The 20193-nt window shown below is 36.3% G+C and overlaps 1 protein-coding gene across 1 annotated transcript in view; it reads left to right on the forward strand.

The window, feature by feature from the left end:
- Positions 1-7352: 7352 nt before the first annotated feature.
- The window catches only part of CTPS2 (CTP synthase 2), a gene marked incomplete in the record, with an annotated part of 155377 nt that continues 142536 nt past the window's right edge, over positions 7353-20193 (forward strand). The window contains 2 exon segments of the mRNA XM_074299909.1: positions 7353-7516; positions 9593-9799. Of these exon segments, the coding sequence (XP_074156010.1) occupies positions 9634-9799 (166 nt within the window).

Genomic DNA, 20193 nt, shown 5'->3' on the forward strand with positions numbered 1-20193 from the left:
AAAGGACAATTCTAAGCTCCATATCTTTGCAGAAGTACAGAAGTAGGAATTACACTTCTGCCAAAGGACCTCTCTCTCTTCTTGGCACAACTGCCTATCAGGACTCTTGCCCAATGTGAAGGCATTCTCTTCTCAGTGCTAACTTCTATTTCCTAACAGGACTTTGCCACTCAGAAGTCTGCCTTCCTAGCAAAGCTGACTTCTCAGTGCCAATAAATTTCTCTTTTTGCCATTCAAACTTTTTGGGTTTGTGAATTCTTTTCACATTGGACCTGGTGCCTCTGATCAAAGAAGGGATTTGTACAACTCTCTGCACTGCCACTAGACAGCATCAAAAGCAACCTCCATTGATCTTTTAGAGTGGCCTGGATCTTCAGGAAATTCCAGAATCTGAGAAAAAGCCTGCAAAATGATTTTTTTTTCAATTGGAAATCTTGGTCAAAACACCCCTCATTGGGGGTAGCCCAAACTCTCTTCAAGAAATTCCCGATTCTGAACAGATCTTGGTCTGATAATCAGTTCAAACTGCCCCCAGCCCCCAGCTAAATCTCTTCATTAAGAATTTGCCCCCTAATGAACAATAAAACTTCCTTTTGCCACAAACAGATTTCGGGTTCATGAATTCTTTCACACTGAACCTATGATTAGAGGGGATTCTTACATCAATTCTCACACCTCAGTTCTCACACTAGAACCACATCACCTACACTGATAAAATCTAAGATCCATCCTTTTCTTAATAGAAGTAAATTAGGAAAATTCCTGGCCAAATAGGAGAATTATGGAGAAAAAAAATCACCACCACCAAACCTCAACCAAAAATCAAACTGATAACAAAATGTTAAGTTCTTTAAAATATGAGAGGCTATTTTTTTTTGCCTCTAAATAAATTTCATGACTAAGCCATTAAGCCAATGGGATTATAAAATTAAAGTAATCAATGAGTCACAAGGAATTAATCATAGGTTTAGAGGGTCACGATGAAAAATATGTTAACCCGTAAGAAATAAAATATTTTGTTCATCGACTCACCGATGAAGGCAGGAAAGATTTATTTAACATTCTTGCAAGAACAGGTGCTGAGGTGAGTAGACATACCTTTGAAACTCCAGAGGCAGTATTTTATTTCCCATCCTGAAGCACAAATTCCTCCCCCATTCCTCATTAATTGTATATTACAGAAGTTACATGACATGAATCTCCACCCCACATTACATAGTCATTCCCTGACCCATAGGAGCTTCCATTCTAGAAGGGGAAAGATAACATGGGGAAAGATTAACTCTACCTTTGATTTTGTCTTTATGTCCTTATGAATTTCAGTTTTCTAGTTTAAGCTTCATTTCTCCAATTTAATTTTCATAACTGTGGAAACCAAAAAGGCCCATCCATTTCTCACAATCCTACTCTGAATTGTAATGTTCAGAGTGTTGGGTGGGGAAAAAGAAAAAATTTCTTTCTTCTGCACCCATCCATCTACAGGAGCTTCTCTAGAAGATTTAAGATTTTAAGATTTTTCTCTAGAAGATTTTAAGATTTTAAACTCAAATCACTGGAACTTTTCCAAATCTCCAATTCTCTCCTTTTAGGTTTCCTTGGTTTAGAATGAATATAAATAGCAATTGTTTCAGGAACTGAATTTTCTCCCAGTAGGATGTGTTCGGGTAATTGGTCCTTCTTTTGTCTCAATTCTTACCTACCCTTTACTCATTGAATAGGTGTGGCCTCAGACAAACTAAGAACTAGGAAAAAACTAAATTTAGAGGTCTAGTGTTTCAGATCTTTCACTACATCCCAGACTTCAAAGACTTGGATGACTTTGCCCGGTTTGGCCTCCCTTAAATACAATTCCTTTGTGATGTCATTGGTCCTCTTCAAGAATGAAGGCTGAACAATAAAAACTCCATCAGCAATGGCTTTGTATGGGGCAAGCAATGTGGTTTCTCAGAAAGTGTCTGCCAAAGAGAAGCCTTAGGCCTCAGTTTTGCTTTTTATTTCATGTGACCTTGAAGAAATAAAACTTTTTATGTAGTTACCTCATCTCTAGTCAACTCATTATCACCCCACCCACCATATAAGGGAAAAGTAACTGAAAGAACCAATATAGAGTAAAAGCTTTGCATAAGGAGATTTTGAGGAGGGGTTGAGTTGCTTATTTAACTGAGTTCTCCTGTGAATTCAGCCTCCTCCTTCTGGACTTCCCAGAGGTAAGGACTGCCTGCTTCTTAGGAGAAATTCTAATAAAAACTTTCTACCTTCACTTTTAGAGATCTCAGAGTAGTCAGTTTGGGTTAGAGTCTTTATACCCCACATAACAAAGTTCCAGCTAAGGATTTCTGTTTATCCAGAAGCTAGAGACTGTAGAATTATATTTAACCAGCAATGTGTCCAGCAGAAAATAGCTCTTGACCTCAGAACAAGAAGCAAGTTAGGGACATCACAGGAGGCCATTGGGAGCCCTGAAGTTTTGGAGTTCAGTTGCCCAATTTACATATTCCTTATGTTTGATTTCTATATTTACTGACTTTCCAATAAGGAAAGATGCTTCCTATTGAAAAGTAAATACTACCAGTTGGCAATCATGAATAAAATCATGTTTTAGGATTGTAGACCCAAAGAGTACCTTGAACCTGGAGTAGTCAGACTATGAGTTGGAGTTGGGACTTAGCCCAAAGGGACCATACAGATTGAAGCAGTAGATATTTGAGAGCAGAAACATGAAATCTCACTTTTTGTTATATGAGCTTTTTTAGTCATTCTTCATTTTATTTCATAGATAGGTATAAGTGACTTCCATTCCTACATATCTCCATTTGTTTTCTTTTTTTTTTTTTAATAATAGTTTTTTATTTTCAAAATGCATGCAAAAATAGTTTTCAACATCCACTCTTGTAAAACCTTGTGCTCCATGTTTTTCTTCCTCCTTCCTCCCCATCTACTCCTCTAGACAGTAAATAATCCAATATAGGTTAAACATGTGCAGCTCTTCTAAACATATTTTCACATTTATCATTCTTCACAAGAAAAAATCAGATCAAAAAAGATAAACAAATGAAAAAGAAAACAAACAACAAAAAAATCAAGGAACAACACAAAAGGTGAAAATACTATGTTGTGATCCATATTCAGTCCCCATAGTCCTCTTTCTGGGTGCAGATGTCTCTCTCCCTCACAAGATCATTGGAATTGACCTGAATTATCTCACTGATGAAAAGAGCCATGTCTGCCAGGAATGATCATCACATAATCTTGCAGTTGCAGTGCATAATGTTCTCTTGGTTCTGCTTATTTCATTCAGCATCAGTTCATGTAAGTCTCTCCAGGTTTCTCTAAAATCATATACCATAACTTATTTAGCCACTCTCCAACTGATAGGCATCCACTCAGTTTCCAGTTCCACTACAAAAAAAGTTGCTACTTTTTTTTTTTTTTTTTTTTCACATGTGGGTCCTTTTTCCTTTTTAAAGATCTCTTTGGGATTAAAGACCCCGGAGAGACACTACTAGATCAAAGTGTTATGCACAGTTTGATAGCCCTTTGGGTGTAGTTCCAAATTGCTTTCCAGAATAATTGGATCAGTTCACAATTCTACCAATAATGTGTTAGTGTCCCAGTTTTCCCACATTTATCGTTATCTTTTCTAGTGCCAATTTGAGAGGTGTGTAGTAGTATCTTCGATTTGTCTTAATTTGCATTTCTCTATCAATAGTGATTTAGAACACCTTTTCACATGACTTGGAAATGGTTTTAATTTCTTCACCTGAAAATTGTCTTTTCATATCCTTTGATTATTTATCAAATTTATCAATTATCTCCATTTGTTTTCTAAGGCATCAGAGTCTACCCCATTTGATGAGGCCTGTGCTTCTCAGACTTTTCTTGATTTTTACATCACAAAAAACATATAAATGGTAAACAGAAAAACTTCTGAAAGAATACTAGAGCTATAGGATGACAAATTGATCTTTTGTATACCTCTCAACCCAACCACAGTTACTAGATCTCATGAATATAAAAAATATTCAGTAAATATTTGTATAATCAATCAGTTGAAAACATTCCCTAACATTAACATCATAAGGCCAAGCCACTCCCTAGTATTTAGTCTTCTCTACCTTTTGGGGGAGCTGGGCAGCTACCTGGCAAAATGGACAGAGCTCCCAGCCTAGAGTCAAGAAGACTCCAGTTCAAAGAGTTCAGAGAAGTCTTTAGATATTTAATAGCTGTGTGATCCTGGGCAAGTCATTTAACCCCTTTTGCCCCAGTTTTCTCATCTGTAAAATGAATTGAAGAAAGAACTGGCAAAACTATTATATCTTTTCCAAGAAAACCCCAAATAGAATCAGAAAGAGCTGGGCAGGACTGAACAACAAAAGCACTTTTTTTGTATGCCTTTTGATAATAAGAAAAATTATAATATAAAAACAAGTTTTGTTTACCTCCCCCCTGAAGCATCCTCTAGGCTAAAAGGGTTCTCTCATTTCTCAATATTTTTGTAGAACAATTTATAATGATCTCTACCTTGACCCCATTACATTTTACTTGGTGTTATACTTATTTTTGCACATGTTATATTTTCTGGATCCCATCTCTATTTGATTGTTCAAATTCAAAATTTTAGACTTCTGTTTCTTATTTTTAAAATGACTGGCTAAAAGTAATGATCAAAATTCTATGATTTTTACTTTATAGAAGGAGCCATATGTAGAGCTCTAGAGTTTTCTGAATCTTTTGTGTTAACTTGAGAGGGCAAATAATAGAAACTATTTCAGAGAACTGGGTTCATATCATATATTTACTCCTTACCTGTACAATCTTGGACAAGCCAGAAAACTTTTTTTTGGCTTCAGACTTTTCATCTGTAAGAAAGGGAGTTAGCCTAGGTGATCTTGAATGTTCATTTCAATCTTTAATCCTATGGATCCTTGGATTTACTCCTATGGATAATGTTAAGTTAAAGAAAAAGTGGGAAAACTGACAAGGAGAGAAGTCACAAGGGCCATTCATTTAGTTTTATAGATATTTTAAATTCTGAATATCTCCTCTTTGCCCCAATCCATCTGATCTGCCCTTGAAACAGAGGTTAAAATCAAATAAAATATTAAAAGAATAACCAGTTCACCATAACTAATCACCACAGTGATTACCATCTGATAGGAAATGCAGCATTCCATAGCTACAAAATCCCTGGCTCATCAAAAAAGGCCTTGTTTCTCAACTCTGTACTTAAAAAAAAAAATTATAAACTTAAAAAGAAGCATTTTGGAATATCTTACATTTTACTAGAAAGACATTCCAAAAGTCTTAGTGTAGTTTAATCTATGAAGCTGCAAACTGGTGCAAAGATTTTAGGAACATTATATACATACATACATACACATAGGTATGTAACAGTATATATATATATGTTGGGCATATTATAATATGTTGATGTCAATATATCTACATATTAATATATAAAAAAACCAAATATGTGTATCATATATATCATTATCTATTGGTATATATCTATCTATATGTATATGTTGTGATATATATTGTATATATTGTTATATAGAATATATACATACACATATCAGCACATAGATATATATATATACACAAGTGTGTGTATTGAGTATATATATATCAATACTGTGCACATATACAAATATGCATATTGTGTATATATCAATTTATATAGATATGATTATTGTTGTTCAGTCATTTTCAGTTGTTTTGACTTTTTCTGATCCTATTTGGGGTTTTCTATCCCACATACCCCATATAGATCCACATACCATAATGTATACATAGATGTATAGTACATATAGCCTATGTACTGATAAACAATGTATAATGGACATCTATATATATACACATATAGATGTATATTGTTTGTTATATATATTCATACTATTTATTGTGTTGCTATTGATATGTTATATATATATATCATATCTATACAGATAAATATATTACATAGATATCAATATTTAGATTTATATCTATACTATATAAGTGTATATTTATAGTGTTTATATATTGATATATTAATACATATTATTATTCTTCCAAATATACCAATGTATACAAATGTATATACACCCACATACATATCATACACACATTCTTCTTTTTTTTTTATAGATTTTTTTTTTTTTGACAGAACATATGCCTGGGTAATTTTTCAACATTGTCCCTTGCACTCACTTCTGTTCCAACTTTTCCCTTCCCTCCCTCCACCCCCTCCCCTAGATGGCAGGCAGTCTCATGCATGTTAAACATGTTAAAGTATATCTTAAATACAATATATGTGTGCAGATCCGTACAGTTCTCTTGTTGCAAGAGAAAAATCGGATTTAGAAGGTAAAAATAACCTGGGAAGAAAAACAAAGATGCAAGCAAACAACGATAGAAAGAGGATACACACATTCTTCTATACAAACTACATCTTACTTTCAAAATTGAGCCGTGTATAGGAGCTCCCTACTGAACTTGTTCTCTCTTTGGTGAAGTTTAAAAATGTTTGTGGCCCTTTTTAAAATTTTTTTTTCTTTTGTGAGAAGACGGTAGAGGACATTATTATTGCTAACTTTCTTTCCGAAACACACTAAAAGCCAGGAGAAACCAGAGTAGCAACCAGAGTTATGTAAGCATAAGCAAATAAAAGGATCGCACACCGTGGTCGTTCGTGGACTTGCCATTTTTTTAATACCATAAAAGCTTTATTAAAAATAACGCAGAGCACCGCGATTTCCTTGGACTGCCGGATAAACAGGGTACATTCACAAAGCGGTTGGGGTGGAAAAGGACCGCGGGGTAGCAAAGGCAGCAAAGCCGAAGGAACCGGTCGTAGTTATCTGGATTTTGGATTCGGGACGCCTTCTCTCCGGGTACCAGTATTCTAGGGCCCTCCCACCCCCCAGGCCTGGCTAACCGTGGCCCTAGGGGACGGAGCCCAGAAGCTGCGCCACAGACAGGTGAGCTAAGAAGTGGCCTGGGGGGCTGGGCGGGGCGGGTGGGAGGAGCTTGTGATTGCCGCCTCCGCCTTCTCTCCTCCACCTCCAAGGCTCCCGGCTCAGGTAATGCCTCTCCTCGTGTCCTCGGGAATTCTCCCCCCCTCCCCCTCCCCGAGTGCACTCCGTGCCCAGCCCCGCGTGCCCTCTAGGCTCGCCCTTCCCTCCCTTCGCTTTCAGGATCGGATGCTTGTTTTGGGGAGCGGACGAGACTCCCTCCTCCTTCCCCAGCCCTGGGCCTTTGCATTAGATCTCCGCACACCTCCCCTCCTTGCTTCCTTCCTTCCCTGCCTCCCTCTCCTTTGCAGTGCAAGCGTGGAGGGACTAGGAAGAAGAGTTAGAGGTCTGAGCCCCGCAAAAGTGTTCCCGCGGGGCTCATCCGTGGGCCTCGAACTCCGGGGCTAGGCTCTCTGAGCCCTCCCCCGGGACGGCCTCCTTTGTCTGGCCTTTTGGTGCTGGCGTTCTTCGGCCCCCGGTCCTGCTAACGCTTGTTCTTCTCCCCGCATTTTCCGGCTGCAGTAAGTTCTCCAGCTCTCCTCTCGCTCCTCTTTCCCAGGGAGTTGTGAATCACTGACCGGAAAGCTTCTCTAGAATTCTAGCTTCTCTTAAAATAATTAAAAAAAAAAAAAAAAAGTACGTGTGGGGAATAGGAGCTATGACGTGAATTTAGGTGGGGAGGTCCAAGCTGGGGGAGAAGTTAGATGGATTTTATGTAGCGGGCGTCCTGCAAAGCAAGGCACCCTCCCTTTGCTGCCCTTGCACCTGCGTCTCTCTACTAAGTAAAGCTCTCTTCTGTTTGTTTTTCTTCAGCTCTCTTCCGATTGCATAATTTCATAGAGGAAAAGGTTAATTACCTCCAACCGCTGCCTTTGTTCCCCTAACTCTTTCTCCCCGAAAACATCTCCCCTCTTGGGGACTTCTCCCTCTGTGGAGCGGGAATGGAAGTGTCTCTTGCTCCTTGCTTTACTTTCTGCTGGGTAAATGCACGTCTTCCTTTCTCTCCGCCCAGAGAAAAGTTTGTTTTTAAACCGAACCTATAAAAAAATTAAAGCCTTGAGTTAATTTTATTCATTGGGAATGTTTTGGGATCTCTAAAAGTAATAAAATTACTCATAATGGTGGTTGACATGTCTGAAGCTTCTTGCATAATTGGAAGGACTTTTTCAGTCGCTCAGACAGTGCAGGTGAAGTTTTAATCTCTGAAACTTGGACGTGTTCTGATGAACCCTAGTGGGAAAGTCTTTAGGATTGCTAAACCCGCTGTAAAACTTGCATAAGGCAAGACTTTGCAGGAATGACTTCCCCGAAGTATGGGGAGTACTTGTCTGAACAAACTGGCCTTCAAGCACATATGATTAGACTTCTCTTATAAAATTACTTCACAACAATTACAGAATTCATGCTCATACCACGCTTTAATGCTTTACAACACTTGTCTCATAGAGAAGCTTGTGAAGTGGATAGTGAGAAGAAGCAAAATTTGTATGTGTAAGTAACTTCCTCTTTAAAGGAAGACATGTTGAGTAAGTAGTTTGTGGACCAGTTTTGATTATCAGTAGTTAACTGTTGGAACAACCCAGTTTGGGAATGTGATGAACTCAAAACTTAGTGTTTTAATATTCATTCCAGGGCGGTCTATAAGATACAAAAGGGCCGGGTCTCTTCTGGGCTCACAATGGAGACAGCAGATATTGACAGTATTAATAAGAGGATGGACTTCTATCTTGAAATGAGCAATAGAACCTGTAGTGTGAAGAAACTTCTATAGGAGTTAGAAACATTTTAAAAGAAACATTTACTGCCCTTTACACTCACAGTAAACTAAGAGTTCAACCCCATACATATGGGATAACTGGGGGGAGGAGATCACAAAATTATGATTTGTTATCAGTAAATGTTTGATTTGGATGTCTATTTTATGTACCTATACACTCAGAGTCATGTAAAATTTCTTGGACTAAAGGAGATCTGGAGTGAAAGAAGTTAAAGCCCTGCTTTACACCATACATTGAGTGTGTATTATTATTGTGTAATAAAAGGACATCTTTTAGTTGGATCTTTAACCTGGAAAGGAAAAGAAGGAAATTTATTGGATATGTTGATATCCGAGAAGTAACATAGACTTCTGGATGGAAAATCAAATAGAGTTAAGTCTTCCTAGAAGCTTTTCAAAATAAAAGGATGTGTGGGGGTGGGGGGGGAGAGATAGGAAAAGAAAACCACCTTTCTCATATTTATCACACCATAAAATCTTAGGTTTCCCTCCACCCCCTTCTTACTTGCTATCCAAATGTGACAGGCTTGAATTAAATGTCCTGCGAATGAATGAATAGAATTACTCCAAGAGAAATAGCTTGGCATCTTTGTCTGTATAGAATATTCATCGCTTTCTGCTGTTGAAAGCAAAAGTTAGGAAACCTTGAAAATAGGGTCTTTTTCAAGTGTTTGTAACTGACTGGAGAAGGGAGTGTTTTTTGAAATTCAGATGTAAGCTGTGTTTACTTTTTAAATTTAACTCAAAATATCCAATTTATTAAAAAACAACAAAACAAAAAAAAATTTCCTGTGTTGTAATAACTGCTTTTTTCTTTCAGATTCCAGATCTGGGTACTGGCCTCTGGCCTTTGAGTTGCCAATGAAGTATATACTGGTCACTGGTGGGGTCATCTCTGGCATTGGAAAAGGGATCATTGCAAGCAGCATCGGTACTATCCTAAAATCATGTGGTCTCCGAGTGACAGCCATAAAAATCGATCCCTACATTAACATTGATGCTGGAACCTTTTCGCCCTATGAGCACGGTATAGTAGAGAATACAGTTTTGTGGCTGTTTAACACACCATAATTCATCTTTCTAAGGGATATATTTCAGGAAAAAATTAAAAATTCAAATAGGAATGAGCTATATTAGGACAGCCTAATGCCCCTTCTTTGAGGTTTGTTGTTGTTCAGTTATGTCTGACTCTTCCTGACCTCTTTTTGGGGTTTTCTTGGCAAAGATATTGGAGTGGTTTGCCATTTCCTTTTCTAGCTCATTTTACAGATCAGGAAACTGAAAAAATGGGATTTAGTGACTTGCCCAGGGTCATACAGCTAAGACTATCTGAGGCTGGATTTGAATTCAGAAACTAGTTAGTCTTCCTGATTTCAGTCCTTGATACTCTATGTACTATGATACCAGCTAGCTGCTCCATTCTTTTGTATTAGACTTGTTTGATTTCTTGGCTTCTGGAAATTTCTTGCATTTCTGCTGTGGCTGCAGCTTGTTATTTAAGAAAACAACTGGGGGCAGCTAGGTGGCGCAGTGGATAGAGCACCAGCCTTGAATTCAGGAAGACCCCAGTTCAAATCTGGTCTCAGACACTGAACACTTCCTAGCTGTGTGACCCTGGGCAAGTCACTTACCCCCATCATATTTACTTACTTACCATCATATTTGGAGAGAAAAATCAAAACAACAGGGAAAAATAACAAGGAAAAGAAACCGAAGAAAAAAGAAAGTGAATTTCCATTTGGTCTAATGGTTCTCTGAGTGCAGATGGTTTTTTCCTATCCAAAGTTTATTGGGATTTTCTTGGATCACTGAACCGATGAGAAGAACCAAGTCTAATCATAGTTGATCATTTCATAGTCTTGCTGTTGCTGTGTACAATGTTTTTCCTGTTTCTGCTTGTTTCATTCAGTATCAGGTCATGTAAATCTTTCCGGGCCTTTCTAAAATTAGTCTGTTTATCATTTTTAATAGAACAATGATATTCCATTACTTTCATATACTACAGTTTATTCAGCCATTCCTCAAGTGATGGGCATTTACTCATTTTCCAATTTTTTGCCACTAGCCTGAAACTTTTGACTCAGCTCTTTATCCTCAAAAAAATGGTTTTTAACTTTTAAGCCCCCTTAAAAACTATTGGATCTCTGACTTTTTTCAGGATGGGACATTCCTTCTATCTCTCTAATGATCAGCAAATGTCCTGCAAACAGTACAGTGTTAAGAGTTATCTGGCACAATGAAAGGTTGAGTCTATGGTAACACAACTATAATGTTAGAAGCAGGATTTGATTCAGATTATCATGAGTCTAAGGTTAATTCTCTATCTACTTGTTCAGTGTCTCTCAACATATTTCCTTGTGAGTTGGGACTGTTTCATGTTTCTGTCACTTAGAACAGTGTCTAGTACATAAAAGATGCTTGTTGATAAATGCTTGTTAATTTGATTTTTTTTTTTTATTGTTGGGAGAGAAAAATGGAAGAAATAAAAAAACAGAAAAAAAGGGAGCATAGCATATTTTGATTTAGATTCAGTCTCCTTAGTTCTTTTTCTGACCAAAGTCTATTGGGATTAATTTGGATCACAAAACTACTGAGAAGAACCAAACCTTTCATAGTTGATCATCACACACTCTTTTGCTGTTACTCTCAGCATCAGTTCATGTAAATCTTTCCAGGCCTTTCTATAACCAGCTTGTTCATCATTTTTTAAAGAATAATAATATTCCATTACTTTCATGTACCACAACTTGTTCAGCCATTCTCCAATTGATGGGCATCCACTCCTTTTCCAATTCTTTGCTATCATAAAAAGGCTGCTACAAACATTTTTGCACATGTGGGTCCTTTCCCCTCTTTTATGATTTCCTTGGGATACATACCCAGTAATGGCACTGCTGGGTCAGAATGCATAGTTTTATAGCCCTTTGGGCATAGTTCCAGATTACTTTCCAGAATGGTTGAATCATTTTGCAACTCCACCTTGTTGATTTGATTTAAATTTTCCTAAATTGGTACCTAACGTGGCCTATAAGGAGGCTTTTAAACTGTAAGTTAAAGCTCTTGAATTACTTTTGTGTATTTCTACTTAACCACTTCATTGAGTCACTTGTCAAACCTGAAGTAATTTCAAACCAATTTTACTAATAGCCTAATTCAAATATAGTTAAGAGAGATCTAAATTTATTCCAAAGTTAAATAAGGGTTTTTTTTTTTTTTTTTTTTTTTTTTTTTTTTTTTTTTTTTGCATAGGTAACTTAAAATTGCCTGAGTAATTTAGATTGGAAAATCAGGATTGAATGGGATTGGATGGGCTCCAGAGGAGAAGATGGAGAATGAGGCAGTTTGGGATAGTTGGGGGATAAATCCTGAAATAAGATTTTTGAAGTGTGAAAAATTAAATTGGAAAAGGGAGAGACAGACAGAAAGACACCCAGAGAGACAGAGAGTGCAAAAGTACAGAGTCGATGTTTAATATTATTATTGTGATAATCTTAATTCTGTCACCATAAGACCTTTGGCAAATCAGTTAAACTCTTCAGCTCCAGCCCCTTCAATAGTAAATGAGGATTTCTAAAGTCCTTTCAAGATTTTGCTTCATAATTCTTTGAATAATATAGATTCTGCCTGTGGGTTCCTTCCCCTCCACATCAGTAAACATGTATTAAGCACCCAGCGTGTGCCAGGTGCCAAGACAAAAGTGAAGCATTTTCTTAGCTCAAGAAGCTTATATTCTTTTTTTTTTTGTTGTTGTTGTTGTTGTTTGAAAATAAAAAGCTTTAATAAAGAAAATTGTTGCTTATAAACAACACATTGTAGGATTCTGGTGGGACAGTTCATCCCATTTATATTCACAGGTATGGTTACTGTGTATTTCCCTCCATTCTATTCACCCTCTTGTTTATATTTCTCTCTGCCCTTTCACCTTGTCCCTCCTTACCAGTGAGCATCCTCACATCTGACCACCACCACCACCATCAATTTACCCTCCCTTTTACCCATCCCACCCTTTTGTTCTCCTTACCCCTCCTACTTCTTTTCTCCCTTCTATCAGTCTGTCTCCTTTCCTTTTTTCTCATTTTTCTCCTCCTACTTCCCTTTAAGGTAAAATAAATTTCCATATCCAACTAAATGAATATGCTATTCTTCTTTGAGCCAAATATGAGAGTAAGATTTAAACAATGAAGAAGCTTATATTCTAATGGGGGAGATTACCCTCTCTCTTTCTCTCTTAAATATATTTATTTATACCCACACACATAAGTGTTAAAGTTCAGGGGCATAAGGGATCCCCAAAATGTGTTGTGGGGTATCCCCAAAGAATTTGGAAGCTTAGGTAATTTCTAAGTCAAGAGGCAAAGATTATAATTGTAATGCTAATTAAAGCAGGCTAGATTCTCAGAGAGGAAGATAGCCAGGAGCAAGGAGCAAATAATTAAATTTATAGAAAAAATTGTGAGAAATGGAGTATACGAAACAAAGAACAGAGCAGGGTAAATGACATCATAGGATTGGGGTCAGCATGGTCGGTGGGATGTTTGGCAATGAGAGCTAACAATGCACCCCCCCTTTTCCCTTCTCTCACAAAACTAAGAAGTACTCTTTGAGTCCAGATGAAAGATAGAAGCCCAGACTTTTATATGACAAACCAGACATCCTTGAAGAATAGCTTGGTGGAATAAAGATATCAGGTCCAACTCCCTTTCTTTCACACACATTCTCCAAGGTTGTGCTATATTCTTTCCAGTCAGCTACGTTCCTAAGGTGACTATATCATTCTCAAGGCCAAGATGCCTGAGTGTATTTGAAAAGTATTGGGATCTGTTGGTCTCTTTTGGTCTATTGGTGTTTCTGATACATCATAAGGATATGCAAAATGGAGCTGAGGCAGTTTTGGAGGGTGGTACACAAGCATGTAGGGGAATCAGAAAAGAGGCATTATGCCATTGATTACAGGACTAAACCTATTTAGCTTATTTAAGCTGAATTTTGAAGAAAATTATGGAATAGTGGAGTTGAGGAAGGAATGCAGTCCAGTGAGGGGATGGGGGCAAAGTGTAATGGCGTGGTATGTCCAGAACAGCCAGTGGGCCAGCATTGAGGGAATACATGGAAGGTATTGTTATTTAATTATTCGTGATACCATGGATCTTATTGTCCATGGGGTTTTCTTGGCAAAGATACTAGAATCAATTTCTATTTCTTTCTCCAGGGGATTAAGGTAAACACTGATTGAGTGGCTTGCCCAGATCACACAGCTAGAAAGTGTCTGAAGTTGAATTTGAACCTCAGGTATTCTTGACTCCAGGCCTAGAGGTTTATCCACTGAAACACCTAATTCTAGCTTCACATTTGGTAACAATGTATACAAAAATAACCTTTAGCAATTCATTAGGTATGTGGGATGATGAGACCAAGATTGTGAACCTGAGTCTTTAGAAAGTTGGTACTCAGTTGTAATAGGGGAAGTGTGGAAGAAGAGTGGACTGAGGGAAAGTTAATGAGCTCTGCTTTAGAACTATTGGAAATATCTAATAATGAGTTGGGAATATGGGACTGGAGCTCAAAGAAAAATCTAGAGAATTAGGAATCATATGCATAGAGATAGACCTATGGACCTAACTTCATGGTGCCATGTGAGAAAAAGGAAGAGGTCCTTGGCTGGAGTTAGTGATTTTGATGATGAATGAGCAAGCATGGAGATTGAAAAGGTGATGTCACCTAGGTGGTAGGAGAACAAAGCAAAGTGCTGTTATTGAACTGGGGCTCATCAGGGCCTTTTGTCTTTCATTCTTTTGAAATCCAAGTCCATGTTTGTTATTCCCATGTCCATATCTCTCCTTATCCCCTGTGTCCTGTTTTTCTTTTGCCTTCAATCTTTCACAATGTCAGGGTCTTTTCTAGTGAATCCGGTCTTCTTTGTGGCCAAAGTTCAGGAGAGAGTAGAGGTCTTTTCTCTCTCTTTCTCTCTCTCTCTCTCTCTCTCTTTTTTTTTTTTTTGACATTTTAACTCTTTAATTTTTTTATTTTATTAAAGTTTTTTCTTTAAAACTAAATTTCTTTTTTTTTATTTAAACATTTTCTTTGTATTTTTGTATTCATGTTTTTTATTAAATCTTTTTCTTTTCATTTTTAAAAAAAAATTAAAGCTTTTTATTTATAAAACATATGCATGGATAATTTTTCCAACATTGATCCTTGCAAAACCTTTTGTTCCAAATTTTCCCTTCCTTCTCCCCACACCCTTCCTTAGCTGGCAGGTAGTCCAATACATATTAAGTATGTTAAAATACATGATAAATCCAGTATAGGTATACATATTTATACAGTTATCTTGCTACACAAGAAAATTCAGATCAAGAAGAAAGAAAAAGAAAAACTGAGAAAGAAAACACAATGCAAGCAAATAACAACAGAGAGAGTGAGAATGCTATGTTGTGTTCCACACTCTGTTCCCATGGTCCTCTCACTGGGTGAAGATGGTTCTATTCATCACTGCACAAGGGGAACTGGTCTGAATCATCTCAATATTGAAGAGAGCCACTTCCATCAGAATTGATGATTATATAGTTAGGTTGTTGCCATGTATAATGATCTCCTGGTTCTGCTCATTTCACTTAGCATTAGTTCATGTAAGTCTCTCCAGACTTCTCTAAAATCATCCTGCTGGTCATTTCTTACAGAAGAATAATATTCCATAACATTCATACACCATAATTTATTCAGCCATTCTCCAGTTGATGGGCATCCACTCAGTTTCCAGTTTCTTGCCACTATAAAGAGGGCTGCCATAAATATTTTTGCACATGTGGGTCCTTTCCCTCCTTTAAGATTTGGGATATAAGCCCAATAGAAACACTACTGGATCAAAGGGTATGTACAGTTTGATAACTTTTTGAGCATAGTTCCAAACTGCTCTCCAGAATGGTTGGATCCATCCACAGGTCCACCTGCAATGTATTAATGCCCCAGATTTCCCACATCCCCTCCACCATTGGTCATTATCATTTTATCATTTCCTATTTTAGCCAATATGACAAGTATGTAGTAGTATCTCAGAGTGGCCTTAATTTGCATTTCTCTGATTAATCATTATTATTGGAATATCTTTTCATGTGACCACAAATAGTTTCAATTTCTTCATTTGAAAATTGTTCATATCTTTTACCACTTATCAATTCGAGAATAGTTTGAACTATTATAAATTTTAGTAAATTCTCTATATATTTTAGAAATGAGGCCTTTATCAGAACCTTTGGATGTAAAAACGCTTCCCTTCTAATCTTGTTTTCATTAGTTTTGTTTGTACAAAAAGTTTTTATTTAAAAAAATTTATTTATGTATTTATTTAGCATAGCTTTTATTTACAATTTATATACATGGGTAATTTTTCAGCATTGACCCTTGCAAAACTTTCTGTTCCAACTTTTCCTCTCCTTCCCCCACCCCCTCTCCTAGTTGGCAGGTAGACTAATACATGTTAAATATGTTAAAGTATAGTACAAAAACTTTTTAACTTAATATAATCAGAATTATCTATTTTGTGATCAATAATGATTTCTAATTCTTCTTTGGTCACAAATTCATTCTTTAGGCCTAGATCATGAACCCATTTTAACCTTATCTTGGTATATGGTGTTAAGTGTGGGTTAATGCCTAGTTTCTGCCATACTAGTTTCCAATTTTCCCAGCAGTTTTTGTCAAACAGTGAATTCTTATCCTAAAAGCTGGGGTCTTTGTGTTTGTCAAACATTAGATTGTTATAGTTATTAACTATTTTGTCCTGTGACCCTAACCTTTCCACTGATCTACTTCTCTGTTTTTCAAATGATTTTGATGCCTGCTGCTTTATAACATAATTTTAGATATAGCTAGGCCACCTTCATTTGCTTTTTTCCTTCATTAATTCATTTGAAATTCTTGACCTTTTGGTCTTCCAGATGAATTTTGTTATTTTTTCTAGGTCAGTAAAATAGTTTCTTGGGAGTTTGGTATAGCACTAAATAAATAGATTAGTTTAGTAGTATTATCATCTTTATTATATTTGCTTGACCTATCCAAGAGCACTTGATATTTTTCCAGTTGCTTAGATCTGACTTTATTTGTCTGGAAAGTGTTTTGTAGTTTTGCTTATATAGTTCCTGACTTTATTATCAACAGTTATTTTAAAAGGAATTTCTCTTTGTATCTCTTGCTGTTGCACTTTGTTGGTGATGTATAAGAATGCTGATGATTTATGTGGATTTATTTTGTATCCTGCAACTTTGCTAAAGTTGTGGATTGCTTCTAACAGTTTTTTAGTTGATTCTTCAGGGTTCTTTAAATATACCATCAAATCATCTGCAAAGAGTGATAATTTGATTTCTTCATTACCTACTCTAATTCCTTTCATTTCTTTTTCTTCTCTTATTGTCAAAGCGAGCATTTCTAATACAATATTGAATAGTAATGGTGATAGTGGGTAATCTTGAAAAGCTTTCTATTTTGAAAACATATGCATGGATAATTTTTCAACATTGACCCTTGCAAAACCTTGTGTTTCAGATTTTCTTCTCCTTCCCCTTATGCCTTCCCTTAGATAACAAGTAATCCAATCTATGTTAAATATGTTAAAAATATATGTTATATGTAACATGTATTGGTCAACCTGCCATCTGGGGGAGAGGGAGGGAAGGAGGGAAAAATGCTGGAAAATTACCCATGCATATATCTGGTAAATAAAACTATAATTAAAAAAAAAGATTATTTAAAAAATTTGTTAAATCCAATATATGTAAGCAAAATTGTACAATATATCTTGCTGTACAAGAAAAATTAGGTCAAAAAGGAAAATAAATGAGAAAGAAAACAAAATACAAGCAAACAACAAAAAAGTGAAAATGGTATGTTGTGATCCACACTCAGTTCCCACAGCTTGTGGAGATCTTTTCCAATTAATCCTGTCTTCTCATTATGTTGCCAAAGTTTAGGATAGAATAGAGTCACAAAAACTCAAAAAAGAGATAGCATCTGGTAGGAAAGAGTAACCAATAGTGTCAAATGCTAGACAGAAATTCCCAAAATATTTTGGAGATAATTCTGTTTCCTAGAGCTGAGACCTGGTCAGTAGGCTATGCCCTAAGCTTGGCTAAAACTAATCCTTTGTTCTCAGTATAATCTCACCCTCTGGCAAAGTGTATTGCTCGGACCAGATGTTCACTGAGGGTGCTCCCCTATTTCCCAGGGCCTTCTCTCCCCATCAGAGAATTCTGGTTCTGTGCCTCACAAGTGTGGCCATTATCCCCCAAAACTTGAGACACCAAAGTATTGTTCCAAGAAATGCTAACCATAAGAACTATCTCTGGATCTAATAATGATTGTGTTGTGGGCCAACCCTTTTCTTGTATATAAGTGACCCCAGAGTCAGCAGCATTAAACCCTCCTGTTCTTTACTTCACTTTGAAATTAATTAAATTTCTGTTTGTGTCCTGACTCTCCTATCTCAAGCCTACCTTGTGGGCCATCCACAGATTGGGGCTGGTTCCAGTCCAGTTGACAAAGTCAGGAAAGATGAGGGTTGAGAAGAGGCCATTAAATTTAGAAATTAAGAGCATTGGTAAAAACAGTTTCAATTCAGTGATAAAGTTTGGAAGCCCGATTTTTAGTGCTTAAAAGAATGAGAACTGGAAACACTGAACATGGGGAGTTTTTTCAAGGAATTTGATTGACAAAGGGAAAAAAAAAGATTGAACATATTTAGTGAGGATGGCAAAATCTAGTGAAAATTTTTTTGGGGGGTAATTGGAGAGACTGGGTGTGATTATAGTCAGCAGAGAAGAAACTAGTGGACAAGAAAAGATTAGAAAGAATAAATATTGGGCTCAACTTTGTGGAGATGACAAGAATTTTTTTAGTACAGATTTTAAAAAATAATTTCTTTTAACATAGTTTTTAAAATAATGTTAATATTAATCACAAAAGCAATTGTTTTCATATTTTTGGAATTATTTTTGGTGTCAAAAACTCCAAATATGGAAAAATGCTTTGGAATTTGAGAATTCACTTTTTTTTTTTTCTTTTTTGGAAGCAATCAGGGTCCCCTGGCTAGCAAGTAAGGTTGCATTTGAATGTATACCCACGGGTGCTATATGTACTGTGTCATCTAACTATCCCTGAAAATTCACTTTCATAATGAAATGAATTCAAAGAAAATTTGTTTATTTCACTATATGCCCAAAATAATTGAAGATGCATTGAGGTATCACAGGATTAGGGCACATGGCCTATCCTCACAATTTGGAGACCTGAGAAAATTGCTGCCAAAGGAAATGTTGAAGATATTAAACTTGGCTTCTTTCTGCAAACCTGGGTTAATGGATTAAAATGAATTTTGAACAAGAAGTAAATCAGCTGTGTATTAAGCACAGAGAATTATAATCATGAGTTCTTTGAATCTGGCTTTTTTTTTTTTTTTTTCCAGCTTCAGAATAAGAGAGGGCTGCCAGACCAAAAAAACACTTATGGGAATTATCATGAGATATAAGAATGCTTCTTAAGACAGTTGGATATTTTTCACTATAATTTCCAACATTGACAATTGAGGTTTCAAACTGAGTTTGGAATTGTCAATAAGATGTTTAATTCTTTTAAAGCAGTTTTAGAAAAGCTGACGCATAATGAGGATTGTCCATGTTTAGCAAGTATAATGGAGACCTAGAGACATTTCTTCTTAATTAGTGGCTGTTCTTACAGTTGTGTTAAAAGAAACATCTTTGCATTATTTCCTATTATCTTTCTAAAAATGGAAGTTTTATTCAAAATAGTCTAACTCAAAATTTAGGCCTCACAATTTCAAAGCAGACTATGCTGGTGCTCTGAAGTAAATGATTACCTTTTTAAAGTCTTTTGTGAAATATGATGAGTTTGGAAAAGTAAAATCTTAAGAAGGGAAAATTTTAAGTAAACAGTTTCAAAAGACAATAACAGGTTTCATCAAAAGAACCAGAGACATTTCCTTGAAAACAAACAAACAAACAAACAAACAAACCTAATCTCTCATTTTGTTTAAAAAAATTAATTTTCCATGCATTTATCTCTCCCTTCTACTACCCCCAATTCTGAGCAACTTTTAAAAAAAGAAAAAAGGAAAACCTTTATAACAAATATTCATAGTCCTTCAAAACAAACTCACAGACTAGCCATGCTTAAAAATATATGTCTTGTTCTACATTTTAAGTCCTTTACTTCTCTGGCAAATGGTAGGTTGTATGTTTCATCATCAGCCCTCTGATGATAGTAGTTTAATCATTGCATTGATCAATGTTCCAAATCTTTATAATATTGTTGACAAATTTTACATTGTTCTTTTAGTTCTGCTTATTTCTAGAAATCTCCCCAGTTTTCCATAATTACATATGTATGATCTATGTCAAATTACTTGCCTTC

The sequence above is a fragment of the Sminthopsis crassicaudata genome, chromosome 3 (assembly GCF_048593235.1).
Source record: "Sminthopsis crassicaudata isolate SCR6 chromosome 3, ASM4859323v1, whole genome shotgun sequence".
NCBI lineage: Eukaryota > Metazoa > Chordata > Mammalia > Dasyuromorphia > Dasyuridae > Sminthopsis > Sminthopsis crassicaudata.